General features: G+C 57.0%; 2 protein-coding genes across 2 annotated transcripts in view; one reads left to right on the forward strand and one right to left on the reverse strand.

The window, feature by feature from the left end:
* Positions 1 to 321: 321 nt before the first annotated feature.
* The window catches only part of ACTG1 (actin gamma 1), a 47,627-nt gene continuing 23,776 nt past the window's right edge, over positions 322 to 24,172 (reverse strand). Inside the window, exons 2-6 of the mRNA XM_066381544.1 lie at positions 2,991 to 3,042; positions 2,241 to 2,609; positions 1,517 to 1,955; positions 1,256 to 1,437; positions 322 to 1,180 (exon numbers count right to left, since the gene is read on the reverse strand). Coding sequence (XP_066237641.1) covers positions 1,037 to 1,180; positions 1,256 to 1,437; positions 1,517 to 1,955; positions 2,241 to 2,603 — 1,128 coding nt within the window. The 5' untranslated portion in view covers positions 2,604 to 2,609; positions 2,991 to 3,042 and the 3' untranslated portion in view covers positions 322 to 1,036. The remainder of the gene's footprint in view (positions 1,181 to 1,255; positions 1,438 to 1,516; positions 1,956 to 2,240; positions 2,610 to 2,990; positions 3,043 to 24,172) is intronic.
* FSCN2 (fascin actin-bundling protein 2, retinal) lies at positions 17,382 to 24,046 on the forward strand. Its single transcript, XM_066381543.1, has 5 exons — positions 17,382 to 19,108; positions 22,662 to 22,818; positions 23,087 to 23,208; positions 23,535 to 23,702; positions 23,801 to 24,046. The coding sequence occupies exons 1-5, from the start codon at positions 18,283 to 18,285 to the stop codon at positions 24,004 to 24,006; spliced, it is 1,479 nt and encodes a 492-aa protein (XP_066237640.1). The 5' UTR covers positions 17,382 to 18,282; the 3' UTR covers positions 24,007 to 24,046.

Genomic DNA, 24,172 nt, shown 5'->3' on the forward strand with positions numbered 1-24,172 from the left:
GAGCCCGCCAGTCACCCCCACCCACTAGGTGACATTCCATGGATAGCCCTTAAAGCTTCATGGCTGCTATTCTGACACACTCCCTAAGTATCCCCCCCACACAAAGGGCCTGAAAGCAAAACCTCCGCATTCTCTATGCTCCTGGGTTCCAGTGCCTACACCGAATACCCGAGTTCTCAGTGCTTCCTATACTGATCGCTCCCAACCTGTTGGCTAACACTCCCGGTTTGGAAGAAACCAGACTCTTGCCCAATCTGAGCAAAAGCTCTTCTACTACCAGAAATGTGACCTCCCACCCTGCCCCAAAACAGCAGCCAGATATTTACTGCAGCACTTTATTTTCCTCACAATGATGTGTTGCTCGGGCCTAATGTTCTCACATGACAGTAGAAAACCAAAATTTGTTGTCATCTCTTACAGAATGGAGAATCGCGTACAAAAACCTTACATAAATTAAAAGGATGAATTTACAGATGGAAATGAAAACCATTTTCCAACTCAAGGCAAGTAACAACCCAGATGTTCTGGCAGGAAACATCAGCTAAGAAAATGGGTCCTAACACTCAGATCCTCACAACCCCATCAGGGAAACAGGACTGAAATGACAACTGTGTGTTCAGATCTCATGCCAGCCTCTAGAGAAATCCTGGAATAGGCAGTTCCTGCATGTTAATACCCTACACACACCAAGAACATGCAGTCTTGCAGATTCTCATCAAACCACTAGATTTCTCTTGCAGAAACATGTCCTCATTTCAGCCACCAAGTGACCGACCACATGTACAAAGGTTTAAATCAAAGACACGTACAGGGTATTAAACATGTACCAAGGAAACAATTAACTTGACTACAAGGTCAAAATCAGCAACCAGGTCTACAATCCAGTGCTGAGATCAGATACAAGCTTCAAGGACAATTTCTTTTCAAAGGCGTATTCCAGTTTCACAAGGCCAGCATGAGGTGTATATATTTGCCAGAGCAAACTTAGACTTGATCAACTCATGCAGCAAATGCTACGCATCTGCCCACAGTCCATTTAGAAACATTTGCGGTGGACAATGGAGGGGCCTGACTCGTCATACTCCTGCTTGCTGATCCACATCTGCTGGAAGGTGGACAGGGAAGCCAGGATAGAGCCACCAATCCACACCGAGTACTTGCGCTCTGGGGGAGCAATGATCTGAAAAAACAAGAATGTGGTTTTAGCTTATGCTCTATCTTCCCAGCAAGCCCCTCCCATTCCTCCCCAGCTCACCTTGATCTTCATTGTGCTGGGAGCCAAGGCCGTGATCTCCTTCTGCATCCTGTCAGCGATGCCAGGGTACATGGTGGTTCCACCAGACAGCACCGTGTTGGCATATAGATCCTTCCGGATGTCGACATCACACTTCATAATAGAGTTGAATGTGGTCTCATGGATGCCACAGGACTCCATACCTAGGAGACAAAGATCTCCCTTAACTCCTGCCTCCCTCAAGGTGAAGAACAGTGCCTCAAATCAACTCCCTACACCTACCCAGGAAGGAAGGCTGGAACAGTGCCTCTGGACACCGGAATCGCTCATTGCCAATGGTGATCACCTGGCCATCAGGCAGCTCGTAACTCTTCTCCAGAGAGGAGGACGACGCAGCAGTGGCCATCTCCTGCTCGAAGTCCAGGGCGACGTAGCAGAGCTTCTCTTTGATGTCACGCACAATTTCTCGCTCGGCAGTGGTGGTGAAGCTGTAGCCGCGCTCAGTGAGGATCTTCATGAGGTAGTCGGTCAGGTCCCGGCCAGCCAGGTCCAGACGCAGGATGGCGTGGGGGAGGGCGTAGCCCTCGTAGATGGGCACAGTGTGGGTGACCCCATCCCCAGAGTCCATAACAATACCAGTGGTGCGGCCAGAGGCATACAGGGACAGCACAGCCTGGATGGCCACGTACATGGCTGGAGTGTTGAAGGTCTCGAACATGATCTGGACAAGAGGCAACAGGCTCCCCTTAATGGAAGGCAGGGACCGAGGGCCACCCCATGCTCACACACTGCATGCCAGCATGCCACAAATGTAATGTGTGAAGAAAGAAAAGAAAGCAGGCAAAAAACACAATTGGAAACCTTGAGACTTCAGGGAAGAAATGCCAGGAGAAGAACAGAACCCTGAAAATATTGAAAGAAATACTTGAATTTCAGAAAATAAAAACTCAACAGAAAATGACTGGTGAAATGGCAGGAACCGCAGAAGCACCAAGGCGGCACTTACCTGAGTCATCTTTTCACGGTTGGCCTTGGGGTTCAGGGGGGCCTCAGTCAGCAGGACAGGGTGCTCCTCGGGGGCCACACGCAACTCGTTGTAGAAGGTGTGATGCCAGATCTTCTCCATGTCATCCCAGTTGGTGACAATGCCGTGTTCGATGGGGTACTTGAGGGTCAGGATGCCGCGCTTGCTTTGGGCCTCGTCGCCCACATAGCTGTCCTTCTGCCCCATGCCCACCATGACGCCCTGGTGCCGGGGGCGCCCCACGATGGAAGGGAACACGGCCCGGGGGGCGTCATCTCCAGCAAAGCCAGCTTTGCACATGCCAGAACCATTGTCGATGACGAGCGCGGCGATCTCCTCTTCCATGGCGATCTGGGTGAAGACGCGATCCGGTTAGGAGGGCCCAGGTGCCCAAGACCGGCCGTCTCCGCGTGAAGATCCCACCTGCCCCGTATCTCAGCCCACCGCCGGCAAGAGTAACCGCCTGGAACCAGCCGGGACTCTCCAACGCCCCCTACGTTCCTCCACAACGGCGCGACAAGGGGTTCTCCACACTGCGGCCCAACCCCGCCCTGCTCCCTTCCCCCCATCTGGCGGCGGCCCCGGCGCTGGCCCAACCAGCCACCCGCCTGGGCTTTCCTTTGTTCCCGGAGACGTCGAGCCGGGCCTCTCGAGACCGGAGGCGGCTTGCGAAAAGGGGTGCGAAGTCTCGGAGCGGGGTCGGGAGCCGGGCACGCAGGCTAAGCCCCTTACCTGAGAGGGCGGCGGTCGCGGGTCGCGGAAAACCAGAGAAGCGAGCAGAGAACCAAAGTAACTAGGACTACGAGCCAGCTACAGTGAATAAGACCGATTGCGACTTCCCCCGCCGCTATTTAACCGGAGCGGGTCGCGCGCGAGAGACGGTGGCGCGCGCGGCCCCAGAACATGTCCATATATGGCGATCTTTCCGAACGCCGGGCGCTCATTGGCCTGTCCGGCCAGGGCACGTGGAGACCCGCGCGCCAGCCCCGCCCCACTCCCGCACAGCCCCCAACGGCCCCGCCCGTGCCAGCCCGGCTCTTGAGATCCCGGTGCCCCGAGACTCCGCGCGAGGCAGGCCTGCAGCCGGCAGGCCTGGGCCTCCTGAGTTTAGGAGCCGGTCGTAGTGAGGACCACGCGAGGCCCCCTGGCCGGCTCCGCCCGGGACTGCTGCGCGTCGTGAGGGAGGGCCCGGCTGCACCCCGAAACTGCCTGGCCTGGGCCGTGCCCCAAGTCGGGGTGTGTCGCCGCGGTCCGGCCCCGCTGCTGGGCTTTGCTACCCCGCGCCCCCTTTGAGCTCCCCCCCCCCCCCGCCCCGAGGCTCCGCAGAGAGCCGGGCGGCGAAGACGGTTCCCGGACTGGGGGGAGGGTGGGATAGGGGTCCCCGAAGGCCGCCCTGGTGGCACTCTTGCCCCACGGCCCGGGGCACCCCAAGGAGCCGTGACCTCGCGCTCGTCACGCTAGGAAGAAGTCGCCCGTCCCACAGGGCAGCTATAACTACGCAGGCCTCGTCTGTCAGACCAGGGGGCACCCTGCTCAGGGTCCCTGGTGGTAGACAGTGCAGATACAGGCCAGGTTCTACCCGCACACGACACATCCTGCTCATCAAACCGCAGCCCCGATTGTCCCCAAACGCGACTCCAGTTCGGATTTGGGGCCACCCCACCCCTTAATCTGCTAGGGAGGGAATGGGGCTTTGTTTCACTTTAATCACCTGTAAGCATTGTAGGGAAACAGGGTAGTAGTCCTAACTGGCTGAACGGTTTGCTCACCACTAGAATGGAGAGGCACCTCCTCTCCCGTTACGATACTATAAAAGGGCCAGGCCTGGGAGTGGGTTTGCGGCGATCCTGCTCTTTGGCTGGGGTTGCTTGGGGCTGTGGGTTCTCCCTGGTCCAAGGCGCGCCCTTTCCCTAGGAGCCTGCCCTGAAAGACCTGTCACAGGTCTGGAGACACCTGCTGGCAACAGTGCTTTGGTTATGCCCAGAGAGGAAGCAGGCACTGTGCTTTCTTTTGGCTTACTTGTAACTTTTGGAACTGCTCCGTATAAAAAAAGAAAGAGCATTTGCCAAGAGAGGTGGCAGTGGCACCTGGCAGAGAGAGACTAGGGACTTGGCCATTGTCTCAGACACTCAGCTTGACCGGGCAGGTGTCTGATGGTGGGGGGCCCCCAAGACCTCTGCGGGGTCAGCTGGTGACCACATCTAGGGATGAGAACACGGAGTCCAGCGCTAAAGCAGCTCACCTGCAGGCTGCAGTCCCCAGACGCTAAGGCCTTGACTTTGGCCACCCATGCCAGCAGGCGTAGCTAGGTCACCAACTACCGAGACTTTCCACTGTGCAGGCAAGACTGCTGTCTGGCCTGACCAGGCGGTGGCGCAGTGGATAGAGCATCAGACTGGGATGCAGAGAACCCAGGTTCGAGACCCCGAGGTCGCCAGCTTGAGCACGGGTTCATCTGGCTTGAACAAAGAGATCACCAGCTTGGACCCAAGGTAGCTGGCTCGAGCAAGGGGTTACTCGGTCTGCTGAAGGCCCACGGTCAAGGCACATATGAGAAAGCAATCAATGAATAACTTAAGGCGTTGCAACAAAAAACTGACCATTGATGCTTCTCATCTCTCTCCATTCCTGTCTGTCCCTATCTATCCCTCTCTCTGACTCTCTCTCTGTTCCTGTAAAAAAGAAAAAAAAAAAGACTGCTGTCTGTCAGGTGCCTGCCCCACCCTTGGGAGAACGTGGGGCTGGGCCACCAAAAAGCTCATCCTTACTCATGCCTGGAGGGGAGGGGCGTTGGCGATGCAAGGTGACTGATCCCACTTGGGGGTTCCAAGATGTCACTCACAGGACGTGGAAGAGGTAGAAAGTATCTACTGCATCCTCGTCCTATCTGCCTAGCCCACATTCCACCTAGGTCCCCTTGACTCGGGGGGGGCGCTTACCACCCCATTCCAACTCTCTCTAGCCTTCCCTCCTTTGTCTGGTGTATGTCGGGAGGGATGGCTGTACCCGGCCCGAGCTGCTTCTGGGGACAGAGGTTCAAGGTCTTCTATCCCCACCCCCCACGTTTCTTCTTCCCTACCTTGCACTCGGCAGGACGCCCGGTGCACGCCAAAGAGTCGCGGGAGAAGTGGGGCGAGGCCGAGATTTCCGGGGCTCCACCTCGGTAGGCCGCCAGCCCCCACCCTCACGCAGGGCTGGAATTAGGGAGATGGGGAAGCTACTTCCCCTAACTTGGCTGTGTTACCCGCTGCGGGGGGAATGGTCAAGGTGCGGCCGCAGGTGTGCGGGGGGGCGCGGCGGCGCACGGCGCGACCATATTTGGTGATTTCGGCGCCGCCCGGGGAACCGCGTCCCGGGAAGCCCCGTCCCCGCCCGCTCTGAATCACCAGCGGGGCGGGGGACGGAAGTAACGGACAAGAATCGCCAGGCGACCTCCTCGCCTTATTTAGTCACGGAGGCTGCCGATTGGCCAGCAGAACAAAGGGGCGGTGGCGGGGCGGCCAGGGCGCCTCCAAGGGGACACGGAATAAAGAAGGCGGTTGCCACTCGTGCTAGGCTGAGCCACGAGGGGATGAGGTGGGTGTGCCTGTGGCTTCTGTGTCTGGCGGCCGCCAGGTTGGGGGTATGAGAAGTTGGATGCCTGACAGGCGAGGTTGGGGGCGACCGCCGCCAGGGAAGCACCGCCCGAAGCTAAGAGTGAGCTAGGTCCCAGGTAGAGTGAGGCCTCCCAACCGGGAACGGAGGCATGTAGGAGCTTCGCATTCTGCACTGAGATTTTCTGTTTTGCAACCGGGCAGTGTGAGGGCTCGCCCAAGGTCACCGAAGGGCTGTGCTCTTAGAAGCGTAAGGCTGCCCCCACCCCACCTGTAGTTGAAGCTGGAGCGGCCAGGCGTCCCTGGGAGGGCACCGTTTGGATGTGGCAGCCAGGCTTCGTGATCAGGTGGGAAGAGTCAGTAGTTGCTCTCGTGCTCAGAAACGAAGCAGGTGTGTCCTTCCTATCTGGAGGAGGGACACTTGGGGCTCAGAGAATCATGTGATTTTTTTTCTAGCTCAGTGCTGCCTTTGGATTTATTGTAATCTTGGTTGTTGTCATTTCATCTTCCATCCTATTAATGACTGAGAAAACTGCAGAACAGGGATGTGGCGCCCCTTGCAAGGAAGTGTGTCGGCACTGCCAGGCAAAACCAGCTCAGGTTCCTTCCATGTGTCTTCCTCCCTCTGACACCCATGCCTCCTGTCAGATCCCTGCTCCGGCCTCCAGGGGTGCTCCCCAGGATGTTAACTACTGCCCACCTTGTAGTATAGCTGCAAGTCCACCTTTACACACCCCCTTCCTCCAGACCACCTGCCGCCCTCCCACCTTGAGCCACCTCCCAACAAGCTGGTCGCTCCTCAGTCAGACAGGTAGGGAACTTGGTGATGAATTACCAGTCCTGGCCTTTGCCTCTACCATTCCACCTGCCAGGAATGTCTTTCCTTCCACCCTAGGGTGTATCCTGGAACAGAAAACAGGATGAGAGTGGAAGTACAGGATGAGAGTGAAGTCTGGAGTTTAAGTAAAACCAAGGTCAACCTCAGCATGACAACTGTACCAAGCTCATATGATGTTAAGTTTGGGGGAAATGGTGGAGAGGCTATAGGGATGCTCTCTGCAAATTGTCTATAAATCTAGTCATCTCATAATAAAAACTTATTTTAAATGGTGCAAGGAAAACCAAAATTTCCCTGCCTTCAGCTCACTGTCCTATTCTTGGCCCATGGGCAGGATGCTGGGGGGCTCCCATGGGGGCAGGGGCAGTCCTAGACTGGCTCTCTCTCTGGGACAGTGGTCCTGAGGGCATCCCTGGTGGCAAGGCCAGGTTCCCGCCAGCTTGGCTTGCTTGCCTAGGTTTCAGGTCAAAGGACAAAGTCAGGTCCACACACTTCTGCCTCTGGTCTGGTGCCCAGTGGGAACCTGTTCTCCAGCACTGAGGTCCCGCTGTCCAGGGGCTCACCTAGAGTTCTGGGTCCAAGCCCCCTCCCACACCCGGCCAGCAGTATCATCACTGCAGTGAGGCAATCAATGCATTGGGTGGGGCCTCAGGTGTTGTCTAGTCCTCACTGCTCCAGGATACAGCACGACTGTGCCACATCACAACAAGGAAACTGAGGCTCACAGTGAGCATCCCACATGAAGGTTGAGGGGTCAGGTGCACAGAGACACCCAGATCAAGAGTCCCTGAGCCCCTCCCCTCCTGTTTCGGCAATGGAGACAGGCCCCATGGACCAAGTTTATCTGACGTTCCCCATTTCCCGACTGTGGGACAGCAGGAACCAGGGGGCCCATGGAAGAACACCAGGCTAGGAGTCAGGCCCCAGGCCCCCCAGACCTCAGCTCTGTGAGGGACACGTAGCCCATCAGAGATTCTGAGGCTGGTGGTCCTCCTGCACTGGATGACAGGCCTGGGGACAGGAGGCCACTGAATGGCTCACCAAACCTTCTCTCTCAGGCATTACCACTGAGGTTTTTCCAGACCCCTGGCCTTGCTATCCCTAGGTGTCCAATTTTTAGTGATGATTCAGAAGCAATCACTCAGTGCTGCTGTGTGTCAGACCTGAGCTTCCTGGGAACAGCAACCTGCCATGGGGCAGCAGGTCCTCACTCCACTTCCAGGGTACTCCCCAGGCCATGCCTCCTTGGACATCTGTAGACAGGGTGACAGCCACTGTCACCTGGAGGTTGACCATCTACCCCCCACAGTAGTTCTTACCAGCAGTGAGCCTCATCCATAGTCATGCGTCTCGTCCACAGCCCTTTGCCTGTGCACATGGCCAAAGCCAGAAACCAGGGTGCCCACCAGGCTGCAGCACACCCAGCATAGCCACCCGCCTTCTGCTTCCCCTCAATTAATGTTGCAAATTAGGGCACATCTCGTGCCACCCACTGCCTCAGATGGAACTTGAGCCCTAATCCTGAGGCTATAGGGTCTCTGGGTCTGACCCTCAACCCATCAGCTACTGCACCTGTGGCTCACTGTCCACCAGCCCCCAGCCAGCACCTGGCTATTCCTATACCCAGAAAGTTGTTCCTGTTTGCTGCCTCCTCCATGAAGGACTCCAGACCATTCTCTGGCCTTGGGTCAATCTCCCTGCTCCCACCTAAATATTGTCTGTCCCCGACCTCCTCCCCAGAGTGTAATGTTCTCCAGCATAATGGTGAAGCTGGTGTCCCAGGTGCCTGGAACCATGCCTGGCACCAGCACGCCCGCCCACCGAAAGCATGAGAGAGGCAGGAGTGGAGAGGGAAAAGCCTGTACTGAGAGGCAGAAGGGAATGTGGGGGAGGCTCAAGTGCTGTTACCTCAGCCCTGACTCCAATATGCGAAAAGAGATCTGGCTCTAGGGCTGAGATGGAAGGAAGCCTGATTGCCCCTGGGGATTGTCTCCCCACCCAGCTGATAGGATCCTAGGGTTGCAGGAGACAGGTAGGTGGTTCCTTGAGGTGACAGAAGGTGCACAGGTAATCCTGCCAGTATCTCCTGCTCTGGTCCCATGCTGTGGGGAGCACACCTGGCCAGCCAGGCTTTCCTGAGCTAGACTAGATCTGGGGCTGGTGACCGGTGACCCCACCCCGGGAACCCCCTAGGCCACACTGAGCGCCAAGAGATGGGTCAGGGTGGGACAAGGGTAAGAGGGTGCTTTTCTGGGAGCTCTGTCCTTCCCATAGCTGTCCCCAGGGTAGGCAGAGTGGAGGGAGATAGGGTCCTGACCAGTCATCCTGGCCTTAGCCGCCCCTCCTTCTCCAGCAGACTGTCCAGGGAAGGGGCCCAGCACAGAGTGAGAGGGGAGCAGGCCCTGTGGGATGCTGCACTCTGCCCTGCCCAGCCCCTGCCCTATCTGGAGATAGCAGGTCTGATCCTGCAGTGCACAAAGGAACCTCTACTGCACACTCACTTCCAGGTCCTGCCCAGTGCCACTAGTCATGATTTGTTCTGGAATACTGCCTGGACCACACATGCTGTGGTGCCCCGACCCATGCCTGGCCCTACCCCGCCCCCAGGAACCTGGTCCCAGCAATAGCTTTCCCTGCACCCTGTGGGGACTGAGCCTATGTCTGTAGGAGAAACGGGTCCTAAGAGATGCGTTGGGCCCAGGCAGGAAAACCAGCAGGCAACACCAAGCAGCACAAACTGGGGCTGGAGGTCTGAGACGCCCTGCCTGTCTGGACCCACGAGGCAGCCCTGACCCCCGTGGCCATTCTGAGCCCCCACTGTTAGCTGGTTTCAGATCTGGCGCTACAGCTCTCTCCCCTCCACTGCACACCCCTTTCTCCTCTGGGGTGCAGCCAGGGCACGGCACCGGGGGCTCTGGGGACCAGAGATGGGTGCAGTGTCTGCACTTAGCACGCTCCTCTCCAGGGACAGCCCCAAGGCAGCCAACATAGAAACCTAGGCCAGGAGGTGGCACCCTGGCCAGTTGTGGTGGCACCCAGAGCCTAGCTCCCCAGCGGTCCAGTGTCATTCCCGGATGGGCCACCAGGTGAGTCCGGCTCCCAAGACTGGTCACTGGGGCCCAGTGAGGAGTCCGCATCTGGCCTGACCCGCCCCACCCTACACCCAGAGCTTGTTGGTCCTTTCTGGTTCTGGGGAGGCGTTCAGTGCTGCCTGCCTCCAGTGAGTCACCACTGCCAAAGGGTGACACAGAGTGGCTTGGGAGTGGCTGGTGACCTTAGCTAGTGCTGATGCAGAGAGAGAAGGTGGAATCAACAAGGTCAGCCCACACTCAGAGCAATGGAACAGGAGAGGGCCAGCCACCCCAATGTATGGAACACTTTCTGTCCAGAGGCAGACAGCACCAACAGAGGGAGCCCAAAGCTAGGGTTGCTCCTGGACCTGATGCGTGTTTGTTGAATACATGGCAGTAACCCAGTAGATAATAAATTCAGAGTGAAGGAAAGGGAGGCTGGTTCCAGATCACACAGCAGGAAAGGTGGAGTCAAGATTGGAGGGGTGGGAGTTGGAGTGCTACCCCCACCACTATGCATACCTTGCTGTCTGTGGGAGGCCAGAGTAGGGGGATATAGGGGTGGGTGCTGGCTGGGGCAGCCTCAGGGATCCTGCAATGCTATACCAGGGTAGTGGTACCAGGGGAGCCATGGAAGGCCCTGAGTGGGTGGGGAGAGGAGCAGAGGGCAGAAGTGGAGGTGGGGTGGTGGGGGTGCAGAGACAGGTGGGTCAGGTCATTGCTGAGGAAGGACAGAAGATGCCCATGGTCAGGTGGTCAGGGCAGCACCTCCACCTCCCTGGGTGACAGGTGAGCTAGCCTCCACCCATGTGTCCACTGGGGATTGTGGGAATGAATTACTGTAGGGAGCTGGCCCCTGGGATTATCCCCCACCCACATGCATGGAGGAATTTGAGGTTAGCTGTACTGACCCCCTCTCTTCAGCCCCACAACATCCCCCATTTGGCTGGCTGAGCTCAGAAGGCCATCCATCAGGGAAGGAGCAGGGCCTGGGGCTGGTCAGTAAGATTCTGAGTTTCATGTCCACACTGGCTTGTATCCTACCCTAAAGGGAGGGAGTTTTAAGCTGAAAATGTTCCTTAGGGCTTTGAAGGTTTGACAGCCTGGTTTTTGCTTGCAGTATGTTGCTATTGGGAAATGGGCGTCACTTGAGTCTGTGATTGTTAGTGCTTCTCCACCAGCATTTCCCTTTGTTTCTGCTGGACTTTCAGGGGGTACCCTCGGCGAAGCCTTCTCTTTCTTGTCTTGGCTACTTCTGGGCCCTGGCTGCTCAGGTCCTTCAGTTGGGAATTTTCTTATATTATTTTTTTCACAATTTCCTGTTTTATTTTTTTTCTATTCTTTTTTGGGGAGATTTCTGTTAATTGGGTGTCATAACTACTAGATGAATTCATTAACATTTTAATTTTTTTCTTCTATTTGTCCTTGTTTTGTTTTATTAACTTTCGGGATTTTAAAAAATTTGATTGATTTTAGAGAGAGAAACAAAAACATCAATCTATTCCTGTATGTGTCTGACCACCAGGCCAGGGATCGAACCTGCAACTTCTGTGTATAAGGATGATGCTCTAACAAGTGGAGCTATCCAGCCAGGGCTTGAAATTCTTTTTTTTTTTTTTACTTCTTTTGACCCTGCACTGGAATTTTTTATTCCAGTTATTATAGCTTTTAATATTGATATTATAGCTTTTTGATTTGAGATCATTTCAAACTTACTTAATTGTTAACATTTGCCACATTTGCCTTGTTCTTTTTTTCTCTCTCTCTTCACTTCTGAACCATTTTGGAGTATGTCTCAGGCATTCTACCCTTTACCCTTATTTCAGAGTGTTTTCCTAAGAACAGAGATGTTATGTGACTACAGTACAGTGACAATAATCACACAATTTAACATCAATATGACACCACTCATCTAATCTACAGTCTACATTTCCATGATGATAGTTGTCCTAATGGTGTCCTCTGTAGCATTTTCCCTGCCCTAATCCAGGTTTTCACACATTTGGTTCATAAACTATCAAATATTTAACCCCAAGGCCTCCCTCCTGTTCTCTGTATAGTTTATAGTGTCACATACAGGTGAGAAAGTTTTTCCAAAAGCAGACCAGCACTAAAGCCTCAAGCAGAGTGGGATGGCACCGTCCCAATGGGAGCCACTAGACAAAGGACAGTGACCATATGCAGAGCCTATCTCACTGTAGGACATATAAATGGCCTCCTGTATTTTATCCCAGAAGTCAGGAATGGAGTCAGTTCCTTTTTGGGTCCCTGCAGAATTGCTGGCACACAGTAGGTAGTGTCTGTGGTTGCTTGGTGTCCAGGGTCTGGATCTCTCACAATGGCTGAGCCTCTGCATGTAGACATGGCATTGTGCAGCCTGTCTCTCCGTGCATGTGTCTGTGTGTCTGTGTAATGGCTGAGCCTCTGCATGTAGACATGGCATTGTGCAGCCTGTCTCTCCGTGCATGCGTCTGTGTAATGGCTGAGCCTCTGCATGTAGACATGGCATTGTGCAGCCTGTCTCTCCGTGCATGCGTCTGTGTGTCTGTGTAATGGCTGAGCCTCTGCATGTAGACATGGCATTGTGCAGCCTGTCTCTCCGTGCATGCGAATGTGTGTCTGTGTGAGCATGTGTGTGTTTGCGTGCCTGTGCATTGTGTGCTGCTTGTCTCCCTGCGTGTCTGTGTGTGTATCAGTATGTGCATGTGTGTGCTATCTGCCTGTGTATGCATTCACATATGTGTATGCGTGTGTGACTGGGTGTGTGTGTGTGTGTTCCTCTGAAGGGTGCATGTGGATAGAAGCAGGGCAGAGGCTGCCGTGGTCACCTGTGGAGTTGTTATCTCCTGACAGATGTTGACACATCTTGGCCTCACACCGGTGTGTCTGAAAACCCAGATGGGCAGTAAGTAGCTGTTTTCTTGGAATTGGTCTGGTCCTCACTCTGAGCCTCGGGCAGCCAGGGCCTCACTCTGAGATATTCTTGTGAATGCTCCCCTTTTGTCCTAGGTATATGCAGAGGTCCTAGGGTTTGGGTGTTCAATGACTGCCCAATGTTCATTGGGTATCTCAGATTGTTCAGATTCCCTCAGTCCTGTCCTCCTGGTCCTTTGGGGATTTTTGGCCTCACTGAGGCCCAGAGGCCTTTGGTCTCTCTCTCCCCTCCCCTACCAGACATAACCACCCCCCTTATGTTTTTTTTTTTTCCCCTTATGGTTTTATAAGAGACAAAAGCCAAGAGATTGCCCCAGCTTTTTACTCTGACTGCTCTGAGCAGGCTTCCCTGTCCAGCCAGCAGTTTTGAGCTTGAAGTGGAAGGAGGACCAGCAGAGCTGCACCCAAGCTGGCCTGTGGTGACATCTCAGGGTGCCTGGGGCCCCAGCCTGCCATCCCCACCCCCTGAAAAAGAAAAGGAAAAAAAAAAGTTTTTAAAAAGTGGAGGGAAAAAAAAAACAACAAAAAAAAAAGTGGAGGGTTGGCCCTGGCCGGTTGGCTCAGTGGTAGAGTGTCGGCCTGGCGTGCAGAAGTCCTGGGTTCGATTCCCGGCCAGGGCTCATAGGAGAAGCGCCCATCTGCTTCTCCACCCCTCCCCCTCTCCTTCCTCTCTGTCTCTCTCTTCCCCTCCCGCAGCTGAGGCTCCATTGGGGCAAAGATGGCCCTGGCGCTGGGGATGGCTCCTTGGCCTCTGCCCCAGGCGCTCGAGTGGCTCTGGTCACAACAGAGCGATGCCCCAGATGGGCAGAGCATCGCCTCCTGGTGGGCAGAGCATCGCCCCTGGTGGGCGTGCTGGGTGGATCCCGGTCGGGCGCATGTGGGAGTCTGTCTGACTGTCTCTCCCCATTTCCAGCTTCAGAAAAAATACAAAAAAACAAAACAAAACAAAACAAAAAAAAGTGGAGGGTTACCAGGCAAAAGGGATCCATGAAAACAAGTATTTCATGGGGCTGCCCTGCCAAGCCCTGGGAATGGGGCGGTAGATAGGGGTCCTGGGGGATGGGTGTGGACCCATGTAGGCGGCATAGGGTTGAGGGTTAGGTTATGTGTTTTGAGAGGTGGGACGGGGTGGGTTTTCATGTGGAGTGGGCAGGCGGGGCAGTCAGGGCACCCCCAGAGTCTGTGCACGCCATGGAGTCTGAGGCACAGAGCCCCATCCCCACACTGCTCATTCCAATGCTGCCCCGCATCCCACCCAGAGGAGCTGTCACCCTAAACCGCCTGCAGGCCTCCAGTAAACCAACCCACTGAGGCCAGAGTAAGAGAAGAGGGCCCCGCCTGCCATGTAAGAGGAACTGTAGAGCAGCAGAGAGCTCAGCCATGAAAAATTCATGAGGCAACCAAACCAGGGGCTGTGTTGAGGAACGATGCAGGAGGCTGGCCAAGTTGGACCCCAGGAGCAGGCAATGGGCCCAGGATCCAGAAAATCAGGGCCTGGGCTGTGCCCACCAGCGCCCAGACTGGCAGGGTGGGCCTGGCCTCATGGGGCAGAGGCTCAGCAGGGCGCTGGCCAGCATGGTTGACCATAGAGGGTAAAGTGTCAGGGTAGGGTAGGACCTCAAAGCCACAAAAGCAACAGGTGCCAGGTCCTGGGGCTGAGGAGCTCTGGAAAGCAGGGTGAGCAGTGGAATTTCTTCCACATGAAGTAATTCCTGGAGCCTCGCTACCCATGGGGAGATGTGGCGGGCGGTGTCTAGAGCAGGGAACCAAAGCCTGGATCAGGGAAAGGTGTGACCTGTGGAGGTCCCTCAGCCAGTGAGGCTGCCTGGGCCTCCGTCCTGGGCCATTTCCCAGTTTCCAGGGCTCCATGCCAGCAAGACAGGGAGCTGCCTCCACCTCCAGTCTGCACTCACACAGGGCCCATGCCAGCTCATGCCACCAGCACCAGCGTTGCCTGGGCACCCAGCCTGGTGCACATGCTGGTTGCCATGGCAGCATGCAGTGTGCTGGCAGGAGCCCAGGCTGACACTAGTATCCAGGGCTGGTGGTCTAGACATGTTGAGGCAGGGGTCCTTTCTCCAGTAGTCCCAGAGTTGCCTGACTGGGGGGGGGAGCCAGAGAGCAAGCCTTTGAGAGGTCAGGCCCACCAATCCCCCAGCATCCTGGGGAAGGAGAAGTTTCCTGAGTGCTCCAGGATGGGTGCCAGGGATTGGGAAGCCCTTGAAATGGCCCTCTCTGCTCCTGGTCCCAGCTGGACACTCCCTAAGAGGAGTAGTGGCCACAGACCAGACAGGGCTTTTCTGCTGGGGCCTCCAACAGCTGAGGGACCCTGCTTTCTATGGCCAGCTGTGGCCATGAGGGTCCCTCTGGCCGTGTCCATCCACAGATGGTCACTCCCTGAGATAGAGGCCAGGGGGTACTATTGTACTCACTCAAATGGCCTCTTGGTGTCCATCAGGAAAAGGTGCTCTTCAAGTCAAGCATGTTTAAGATGGTGCATCAAGTGGCCTGACACATGGTCCAGCAGTCACAGGCAGCAGCCTGGGGCAATAGGCACACAACCCAACCCCAGGAGGGGACCATATCGGGTTCAGAGGTGAGCTGGGACAGGTGAATAGAACTGCCAGTGGCAAGCTGGACAGAACACTGTGGTGTACACATTTGTATGCCCCTAGTGAGTAGCTGTGTGGACACCCTCTGGGAGGGAGCAGGGCCAAGGGTTGTGAGGGGTTTGCCTGAAAGGAGTATCCACGTGGCCTCAGGGGTTTGCTGAGGGGTGAGAATGCCCAGCCCATGAGGGTTCTGGAAAGCAGTGTACACCTGGGGTGTGGGCGGCACTGAAACAGACTCCCTGCTGTACCCAGCCTGATCACCCTGCTGGGAAGCCAGGACGGGACCAAAGGCAGGGTCCAGGGACCAGGGGGCCCAACAGGTAGTTGTGGCTCACTCTTTCCAGCCCTGTCCATGTGTATCCATGCACACAGCAGAGCTCACTCAGCCCATCACACAAGAACCCCCACATCGACTTACTAAGTACCCACTATATGCCAGAACTTTGGGGGATGTTCCAGAAAGGAGCCATGACCCTAGCAGGCAGCTGAGCAAGGGCCTGAGAGAGAGGCAGGAAGGGGGAGGTCTGTGTAAACTTCCCTTCCTCCAGGGAAGCCTGGCCTGGGAGGCCCACCTCTCAGAGTCCCCCCAGGGGCCTGAGAGGCCACTCCAGGCCGTCTACCCCACCCTACCTGAGTCTGTGGGGTCCCAGAATTTAAAGGCTACTTTGGCTCTGCTGCCAAGAGGCTACCCAGAGCCAGGCCCGCTTAGTTCCTGGCAGCTGGGCTTCCTCTGCTGGGCACGTGATGCTTGTGAGCACCCTGCCAGCACCAGTCAGCGCTAATGAGGCCATCATGCTCATCAGATGCCCTGCTCCTATGCAACCTGGCTGGGGGTTCAGGGTGCAGATAAGGGGGACCATGGGCACAGCTGCCCCAGAGGCACCCCAGGCACAGATGAACTGAGGTTCCGACAGCATCACAGCTTGTCTGCCCTGCTGAGCTTCCTCCTGCAGTGGGGCTGGCTGGCTGCACCCAATCTGACCCTGCGGTACACTCCTCCCGGGGGAGCCAAGGTTGGAGACGGGCAGAGACAGAGTTGTTTCGCTCTGGAGTTGGGGCCACTTTCCCCCATTGAGTGCCTGGCTGCACTGCCCCAAGCAGGAGACCCACTAGCCACATCCTCCTGACCCAAGGATGTCTCTCTGCACCGAGGCCTGGGCTGGGTGCTCTGGTCTCCTCAGTCTGCATGTGCCAGGCTAGGTTGCTGCCAAGGGCTGGGTGAATAAAGGAAGGACTCTGTGTCCTTTTCCAACCATGGACCCTCATGTTACCTGCCTGCCCCACCCCCTAGGGTTCACATATGCTCAGCCCAAATCCATTTCAATTTGCTAGAGCCCCAACAGCATGGAGCCCTGTCATGGCCTTGAGAGGGATGCAGGGGTGTGCCTGGAGCCTCGAGGGTCCATGAGGATGGAGCTAGGCTCTGGAGCCATGGCTAGAAGTGCCTCATGGTTCCAGGTCCTGGTGCCCAGGGAGCCCTGAGGGTCACACGCTGTGATGAGGAAGAGGACACCAAGGCTGGCCCGGGCCCAGGTCGGGCAGCTCTGGTTTCACTGGTTGGCTCCCGGCCCCTGAGGCAGGTGCAGGAGACAGACAGGCATGGCCAGGCTGGGCAGGCCACTGCAAGTCCCCAAAGATGGCCCCCTACGGCTCACAGGGAGGGGGTGCAGGGGAAGCCCAACTGGGTTTGGGCGTGGCTAACTTCTGGCCTGGCTTAGCTGGCCCCACCCCAACATAGTCCCCTGAACCTGACCCCATTGAGACCCCATAGTCATGCTAGTTTCTCTGGCAATGTGGATGGCAGTTCAGGGGTCCCCAAGGCCATCCAATAAGGCAGGTTCAACCAGAGCTCACCCACAGAGGAGAGAGAAGCCTCGTGGACCCTGTGAGGTGCTCAGGACACAGAGCGCAGCTTGGAACTGGGCCCTCTGACCTGGGTCCAGCAGCCTGCTGCCTTCCATGCCACCTGAATGACGTCATGTTTCACACTCACTTTCCTATAACCCTTCCCCTGTGCAACCGTTAGCAGGTGTCACTGCTTCCATCACACAGCTGTCAGTCACCTCAGCCCTAAGCAGGGGTCCTCTTCCTGGGGCCCAGCACAGCCAGGCTGCCCCGCCCAGTGAGGACAGGGTGAGCAGATGCTGTACTACCTGTACCCTAGCTTGGGTCTGGATGCCACCAGTGCCAGGACAGGGCACTTGTCCAGCTCACTGGCATCAACACCTCTGCCTGCCTCTTGCAGTCCTGGCAACCCTTGGAGAAGCATCAGGCCCAGGGCTACAGGTTGCTGGTGAGGGGCAGCCTAGGGGGGTGTATGACACAGGCTGCAGGCCACCGGGTGGGGAGCCTGGCTGTGCTCCTGGCAGCAGGAATCAGAGAAGCAGTAACTGGATCTGGCCCAGGCTCTGGCGGCTGCCAAGGGTGGAGGGCTGTGATCGGGTTGCGGCTGCGCTGTTTTCCACTAGGCAGCTTTTGCTATGTCGGGAGAGCTGGGCTGGGCTGGCTAGTCCATGCAGTTGGTCTGGGGGCCTTGAGGTGAGGTGCAAGAAGAAGAGAGACCAAGAGCTGCTGGAGCCACAAGACAGGACACAGGGCCCAAGCCTGGGCTGCATCAGCTACTGGGGAGAACCTGTGGCGAGGGGTGCCCTCCAGCCCCGAGGACCCAGCTCCAGCCTGAGTGCAGTCCGGGAGTGGCTGAAATCCAAGCTGAGGTAATGACAGGTAGCCACTGTCCCTAAGCCGGCCTAGCTCTGATCCGCCTCCCACCCGCCCTCTGCTGCCTGCTGGTCATGTAAGAGCTGCCTGGGCCCACGGCCACTGTTCAGAGGTGGCGTCCGAGCAGGCAGTAGGTCCATGACGCTGATGGGGCCTGAGGGCCACAGGCCAGCCCAGCTGAGCCAGGCCTCTGGGGACCGTTGGGTGCTGTGAGCACACAGAAAGAGCTTCCCAGGCCCCTGTCGGGCCGTCCCCAAGATGCCCACCAACGGCCTACACCAGGTGCTAAAGATCCAGTTTGGCCTTGTTAATGACACTGACCGCTACCTGACGGCTGAGAGTTTCGGCTTCAAGGTCAACGCCTCGGCACCCAGCCTCAAGAGGAAGCAGATATGGGTGCTAGAGCCCGACCCCGGCCAGGGCACGGCCGTGCTGTTCCGCAGTAGCCACCTGGGCCGCTACCTGTCTGCAGAGGAGGACGGGCGCGTGGCCTGCGAGGCAGAGCTGCCGGGCCGGGACTGCCGTTTCCTAGTCCTGCCGCAGCCCGATGGGCGCTGGGTGCTGCAGTCGGAGCCACACGGCCGCTTTTTTGGTGGCACTGAGGACCGGCTGTCCTGCTTTGCCACTGCCATCTCCCCGGCCGAGCTGTGGACCGTGCACCTAGCCATCCACCCGCAGGCCCACCTGAGGAGCGTGAGCCGGAGCCGCTATGCACACCTGTGCCCACAGGAGGATGAGATCGCTGCGGACAGCAACACGCCATGGGGCGTGGACGCACTCATCACCCTCATCTTCCAGAACAGGCAGTACTGCCTCAAGTCCTGCGACAGCCGCTACCTGTGCAGCAATGGCCACCTTGTCTGGGAGCCCGAGGCCCGCGCCCGTTATACACTGGAGTTCAAGGCGGGCAAGCTGGCCTTCAAGGACTGCGATGGCCGCTACCTGGCACCCGTGGGACCCACCGGCACGCTCAGGGCTGGCCGCAACACACGGCCTGGCAAAGACGAATTGTTTGACCTGGAGGAGAGTCATCCACAAGTGGTCCTGGTGGCTGCCAACCACCGCTATGTGTCTGTGAGGCAAGGTAAGAGATTGCAGTGGGCCAGCAACCCTGACTTCAGCATGGGGTTCACGTAAGGGAGTGGCTTCGGGTCCGAGGGGTGAAGATGTGTGTATGTGCATGTGTGTGGTGATGTGTGACGCAGCTGGGTGGACCATAGGCCGTGTATGGGGTCCCCATAGAGGGCTGCTGACTTTGGGGTCAGAAGGAAGGGGATGTCTCAGGACAGCTGGGAAGCTGCTGAAAGCTGAATGAGGGGTGCCCAGTGGGGAATGGCAAGGTCCAGGCCCTGCTCATCCTAGGCAGCCCTCCCTTACTCCCCCTGCTTCTCTCCCACCAGTCCACTTTCTGAACTGTAAAGGGAATTGGGGAGGGTGCCAAAGACAGGGCAAGAAGCCAGCAGGACCAGAGTGGGGCAGGGCAATGGTCCCTACAACTCCATGTGGCTGATGAGCTGTTCCTCGTCCAGCCCCAGGAGTGGGGTTAGAGAGGGACCTTAGGGGTCCCTCCAGTCCAGGGGATGCTTAGAGTAGATGTCCTTTCCTGGGCCTGTGCTCCTCAGTAGGAAGGAACTGTCTTTGCCTGGTTGGTTTGTCCTGGCTCCCCCTGCCTCCTGGATCAGTGATTACCTGCCTCACCTGACCAGTGGGCCCTTCCACTTGCAATCACATGCCTGTGAGGTGGATACAAGCAGTAGATCCTGAGTAGCCCCATACTGGTAGAGGCCACCAGTCTCAGCTGTCTCCCACTTGGGCTTCTGCTGTGCACCCAGGACACAACCTGATCTGGCACAGTGCCACCACCCATTCAGATGGCAGAAGCCCAGTCATGAGTACCTGGGAGGAGTGACCCCACTGTGGCTAATGGGCACTGCCTGTAGTCAGGGTCTTCAAGGCCAGTCCAGCACAGGGGTAGGCATTCCACAAACACCTCCTGAACACTTGTCCCAATGTGTGGCTGGGTCCTGGAGGGTGAACAGGGTCCTTCCCACCACAGGCCCTAGGGTCTAGCCACAGCAGCATCTGGCCTGGGTCAAGTCTCACATGCTTGGTTTGTGAGCGAAGTGTGGGCTATGACATGAAAAAGCTTCCCCTCTGAGTCAAAGGAGATGTGAGACACAAAGTATTGGTACGGGGTTAGCTTGTGAGCCAGACTCCTGATGGTACGCAAGGTAATGATGATGGTGGTGACGGTAAGAATGGCTGTGGTGACAGAGATGGTGCTGGAGGTTCTACTAGTGGTTCTGATGATGATGGTTTTGGTGGTAATGGTGTTGGTAGGGATAGTGGTAGTGGTGGTTAGGTGATGGTAGTATACATGATATTGGTGATAATGATGGTGATGTTTTTGGTGGTTGATGACAGTGATGGTGGTGTTGTTTTGGAGATAGTGATGATGATGGAGGTTAGGGATAGGGCTAGTATGGGCCATTTTTTGTCCACTGGACCACCCTGGATCTGACCCCATACCTTTGATGGGGGATCCTCCACTAACGACTAAACCCATCTCCCACTGAGAAGCCAAGGTACCCCATATTTGCCTCCCCATTTCTCTTGTAATAAGCCTGACAGCACATGGCCTTGCCCCCCACATGTTCAGACGTTGAATTGACAACCAGGGTGCAAGGAAGCAGGATGTGCCATCGCAACCCCTGCCATCGCAACCCTGGAGGGTACCTCTAGATTCAAGGCAGCTGGAGCAGCGGGTTCTGCAGAGTTGTGCCTGGATCACAGCCATCCTCCTGGCCAGGCAGCCCCTAAACCTGACTCCTTCCCCCAGGCTGTGTGTGAGCACCCTGCTGGCCTGTCCTCTCTTTCTGATATCTTTGTTTTGCTGCCACCAGCCTTCATTGACGCTGTGGTGTACTGCAGTCAGTGTTGGCTGCTGCAAATAACAGAAAAATGGCTGCAAACTGGCAAACCCACAGGACATTGATTATCTCCTATAAAGGGGTGTCTGGGACACAGAGGAGGGGGTCCCAGACACAGGACACTACTGCCAGCTCAGTGGCATTACCAAAGTCCTCTGCTCATTCCTCTTTGAAGAACTACTGGCCTGGGACAGCTCTGACCTGAGAGTTGGTGCCCTTCTGGTCACAACATGGTTGTTGCTGTTCTCATGGTCCAGAGGAAAGAGGGGCCCCAAGTCTTCTGGTGTATTCACAGGAGTAAGGAAAGTTCTTCCATAAAGCCCAACAGACCCTCCCTGGGGCTCACATGTTCGGTTCAGCTGCGCCCTCCCAGAGAGCAGGGTCTGTGCTCTTTGCTGGCACCAGCCAGGATTCTGTGTGCTCCAGCTTGGGTCAGGGCCCAGCAGGTGGCTGTGTGAGATGGAGCCCCTGGACCGCATCCTGTCTAGTGGGTGTGTGGGGACACACTGGGGATGGTGGCAGAGGCCTGAAGCCCAGTATCGGTGCCCCCCCGCCCAGCCTCACCCCTCCGTCAGCACCTGCAGGACCATTCCCTCACCCCTTCAGGTCTGCTTCAGTGTCACCTTCCCTGGGAGGCTGTCCCCAGCCCAGGCCCACAATATTCACGGGCATTTGACACCTGTTTTGTCATCTGCCACTCCAAGCAGACGATAAGCGCCAGGAGGCAAGGGCTGTTTTCTGGTTGTGTGAGCCCAGGGCAGCAGGCACTCAGTGCAGTGCTGCTGACAGACAGGAGGTGGGGTGGTCATGAAAAACGCCAACCACCTTATCCTCCTCTGAGAAGTGACCTAAGCAAGAGGGGAGGCCACCTGGCAGCTGTGGAGGGAGGGAGACCCCAGGCTCTCTAGTGCCAGCCCTGCCCTGAGCTCAGCCTTCCTTCCCGGGTGCAAGTGGGACAGAATCTGGCTCCAATCCTCAGGCCCTGATGGGGCTCCGCCCCTACCCCTCCTGCTATCCTAGTAGGACATGCCGGACCCAAAGGGAACCTCTACCATACCACTCAGAGTTGCCATAGCAACAGAAACTCAATTTATGGAAAGATACTTGGGAGGCCCTGGTGCCTGCCTGCTTCTCCCACCTGAGCATGGACACCCTCTCTGTCCCTGGTCCAGGAACCCCAGGCAGAGTTTCAGATAGACTTGTCCTCCCCTAGGACTCCTGGGAGACCCCATATGTGAGTGGGAGGCTGGGGAGATGACAAGGGGCCAGTCCCTACCCAGTGCCCAGGAATGGACCCCAGGTCTTGGCTATGCTCTGGGTCATGACATTGAGGACAGGAACCCAATGGTGCCCACACAGTGGCTTAGGAGTGAGTTATAAATAGAGGCAGTGTAAGTGCTGGTGCAAAGTGGGAACAAGCAGATTACCTGCTGATTAGCAACACAGGGGATTTGCCAGCATGGAAGGGCCTGGCCCCTGGGCTGCAGTTGGATCTGGGCCAAGAACCTTATGGAGCAGTGTGTGGGTTTCCATGCGCCCACATGGCCCCAGGAGCAGAGCTTCCAGACCCTCTGAGAAATGCCTTCTGAATCCTCTCAGGTTCTAGATGAGCCCCCCTCCCCCGTGGCTTCCGGGTTGCTTCCCCACCCGTCTGCTCCCCACCCACCCAGGGAGAGGCGTGAGGGGCTTCCCATCTCCTCCCTCCAGGAGTCAATGTCTCAGCCAACCAAGATGAAGAACTGGATCATGAGACCTTCCTGATGCAAATTGACCAGGAGACAAAGAAGTGCACCTTCTATTCCAGCATTGGGGGCTACTGGACCCTGGTCACTCACGGAGGTATCCAGGCTACAGCCACACAAGTGTGAGTGTACCATCCCCACATCCACCACCACCTTCACTTCCACCACCACCACCACACTACCTCCCTCACCCGCAAGGACATTGTAGCACCCAGCCTGGGAAGAACGCCTACTGGCGTGGGCACAGCTCTTAATGGTGGTGAGCGTATCAGTGGAAGGCCATTGCCTGTTGCTCCCCCTGGGAGAAGGTACTGGATCTGAGGATGGGGAGCCCTGGCTCTGAGCTCCCATGTCCTGCTGCTCTAAATGGATCTTGCCCTGCTCCCTCAGTTCTGCCAGCACCATGTTTGAGATGGAGTGGCGTGGCCGGCGGGTAGCCCTGAAGGCCAGTAATGGGCGCTACGTGTGCATGAAGAAGAATGGGCAGCTGGCGGCCATCAGCGATTTTGTGGGTGAGCACTCCATACCCGCTTGGGGTGACTGGGATAGGCACTATGCCAAGGGACAACCCCTGCTCATAGACCCTGTGTCCACGAGCTGGCCCCTCCCCTACACTTGGTTCAGATCATTGCTGCCGACCTCAGGGGAGCAGTGAGATACCAGAGAACCCTTTCCTTCACTGTACCTGTGGGGAGCCCTGGCTCAGGCAGTCATGTAGGACAATGGCAATGGTAGATCAGGCCTATGAGCCTGAAGCCCAAGTCTACTGGAAACTCTTTTTGGGGAGCCCCTGCTTTGCCCACCCGGCTGGCTTGGACAAGGACAGCTCTCCCCGTAGGCGAGGATGAGGAATTCCTCCTCAAGCTTATCAACCGGCCCATTCTGGTGCTGCGCGGCCTGGATGGTTTCGTGTGTCACCGCCGAGGCTCCAACCAGCTGGACACCAACCGCTCGGTCTATGACGTCTTCAACCTGAGCTTCAGCGACGGCGCCTACCAGATTCGAGGTGCGGCCAGCGTGGGGCGGGAGCAGGGGTGCGAGTGGGGGCGCAAGGCGTTGCTCGGGGTCCAGAGGGCCCCCTGCCAATGCCTGCTCGCTCTCCAGGCCGCGGCGGTGGATTCTGGCACACCGGCAGTCACGGCAGCGTGTGCAGCGACGGCGAGCGCGCCGAGGACTTCCTCTTCGAGTTCCGCGAGCGCGGCCGCCTGGCCATCCGAGCCCGGAACGGCAAGTACCTGCGCGGCGGCGCCTCGGGGTTGCTGCGTGCGGACGGGGACACGCCCGCCGGATTCGCGCTCTGGGAGTACTGAGCACGCAGCCCACTGTCCCTATTAAACTGTGTCTGTTTCAGCCGCTGGCAGGCTCAAGCTGCTCGGGGTGGACGCGGAGAGTCAGCATTGGGGCCCCCAGGGGATGGAGGTTGCACCTACTTGCAAGTGCTGCAGCTTTCCCTGGGTCCTGCGTTGTGCACTCGAC

This window comes from Saccopteryx leptura, chromosome 4 (genome assembly GCF_036850995.1).
Source record: "Saccopteryx leptura isolate mSacLep1 chromosome 4, mSacLep1_pri_phased_curated, whole genome shotgun sequence".
Lineage (NCBI taxonomy): Eukaryota > Metazoa > Chordata > Mammalia > Chiroptera > Emballonuridae > Saccopteryx > Saccopteryx leptura.

What these genes read in the sequence shown, in the direction of transcription:
- FSCN2 (XM_066381543.1), top strand. Translation starts at nt 18,283, where the DNA reads ATGCCCACCAACGGCCTACACCAGGTGCTAAAGATCCAGTTTGGCCTT. An exon ending in CTATGTGTCTGTGAGGCAAG is followed by an intron (nt 19,109 to 22,661) that starts GTAAGAGATTGC and finishes TCCTCCCTCCAG; the next exon opens with GAGTCAATGTCTCAGCCAAC. An exon ending in GGCCATCAGCGATTTTGTGG is followed by an intron (nt 23,209 to 23,534) that starts GTGAGCACTCCA and finishes CTCTCCCCGTAG; the next exon opens with GCGAGGATGAGGAATTCCTC.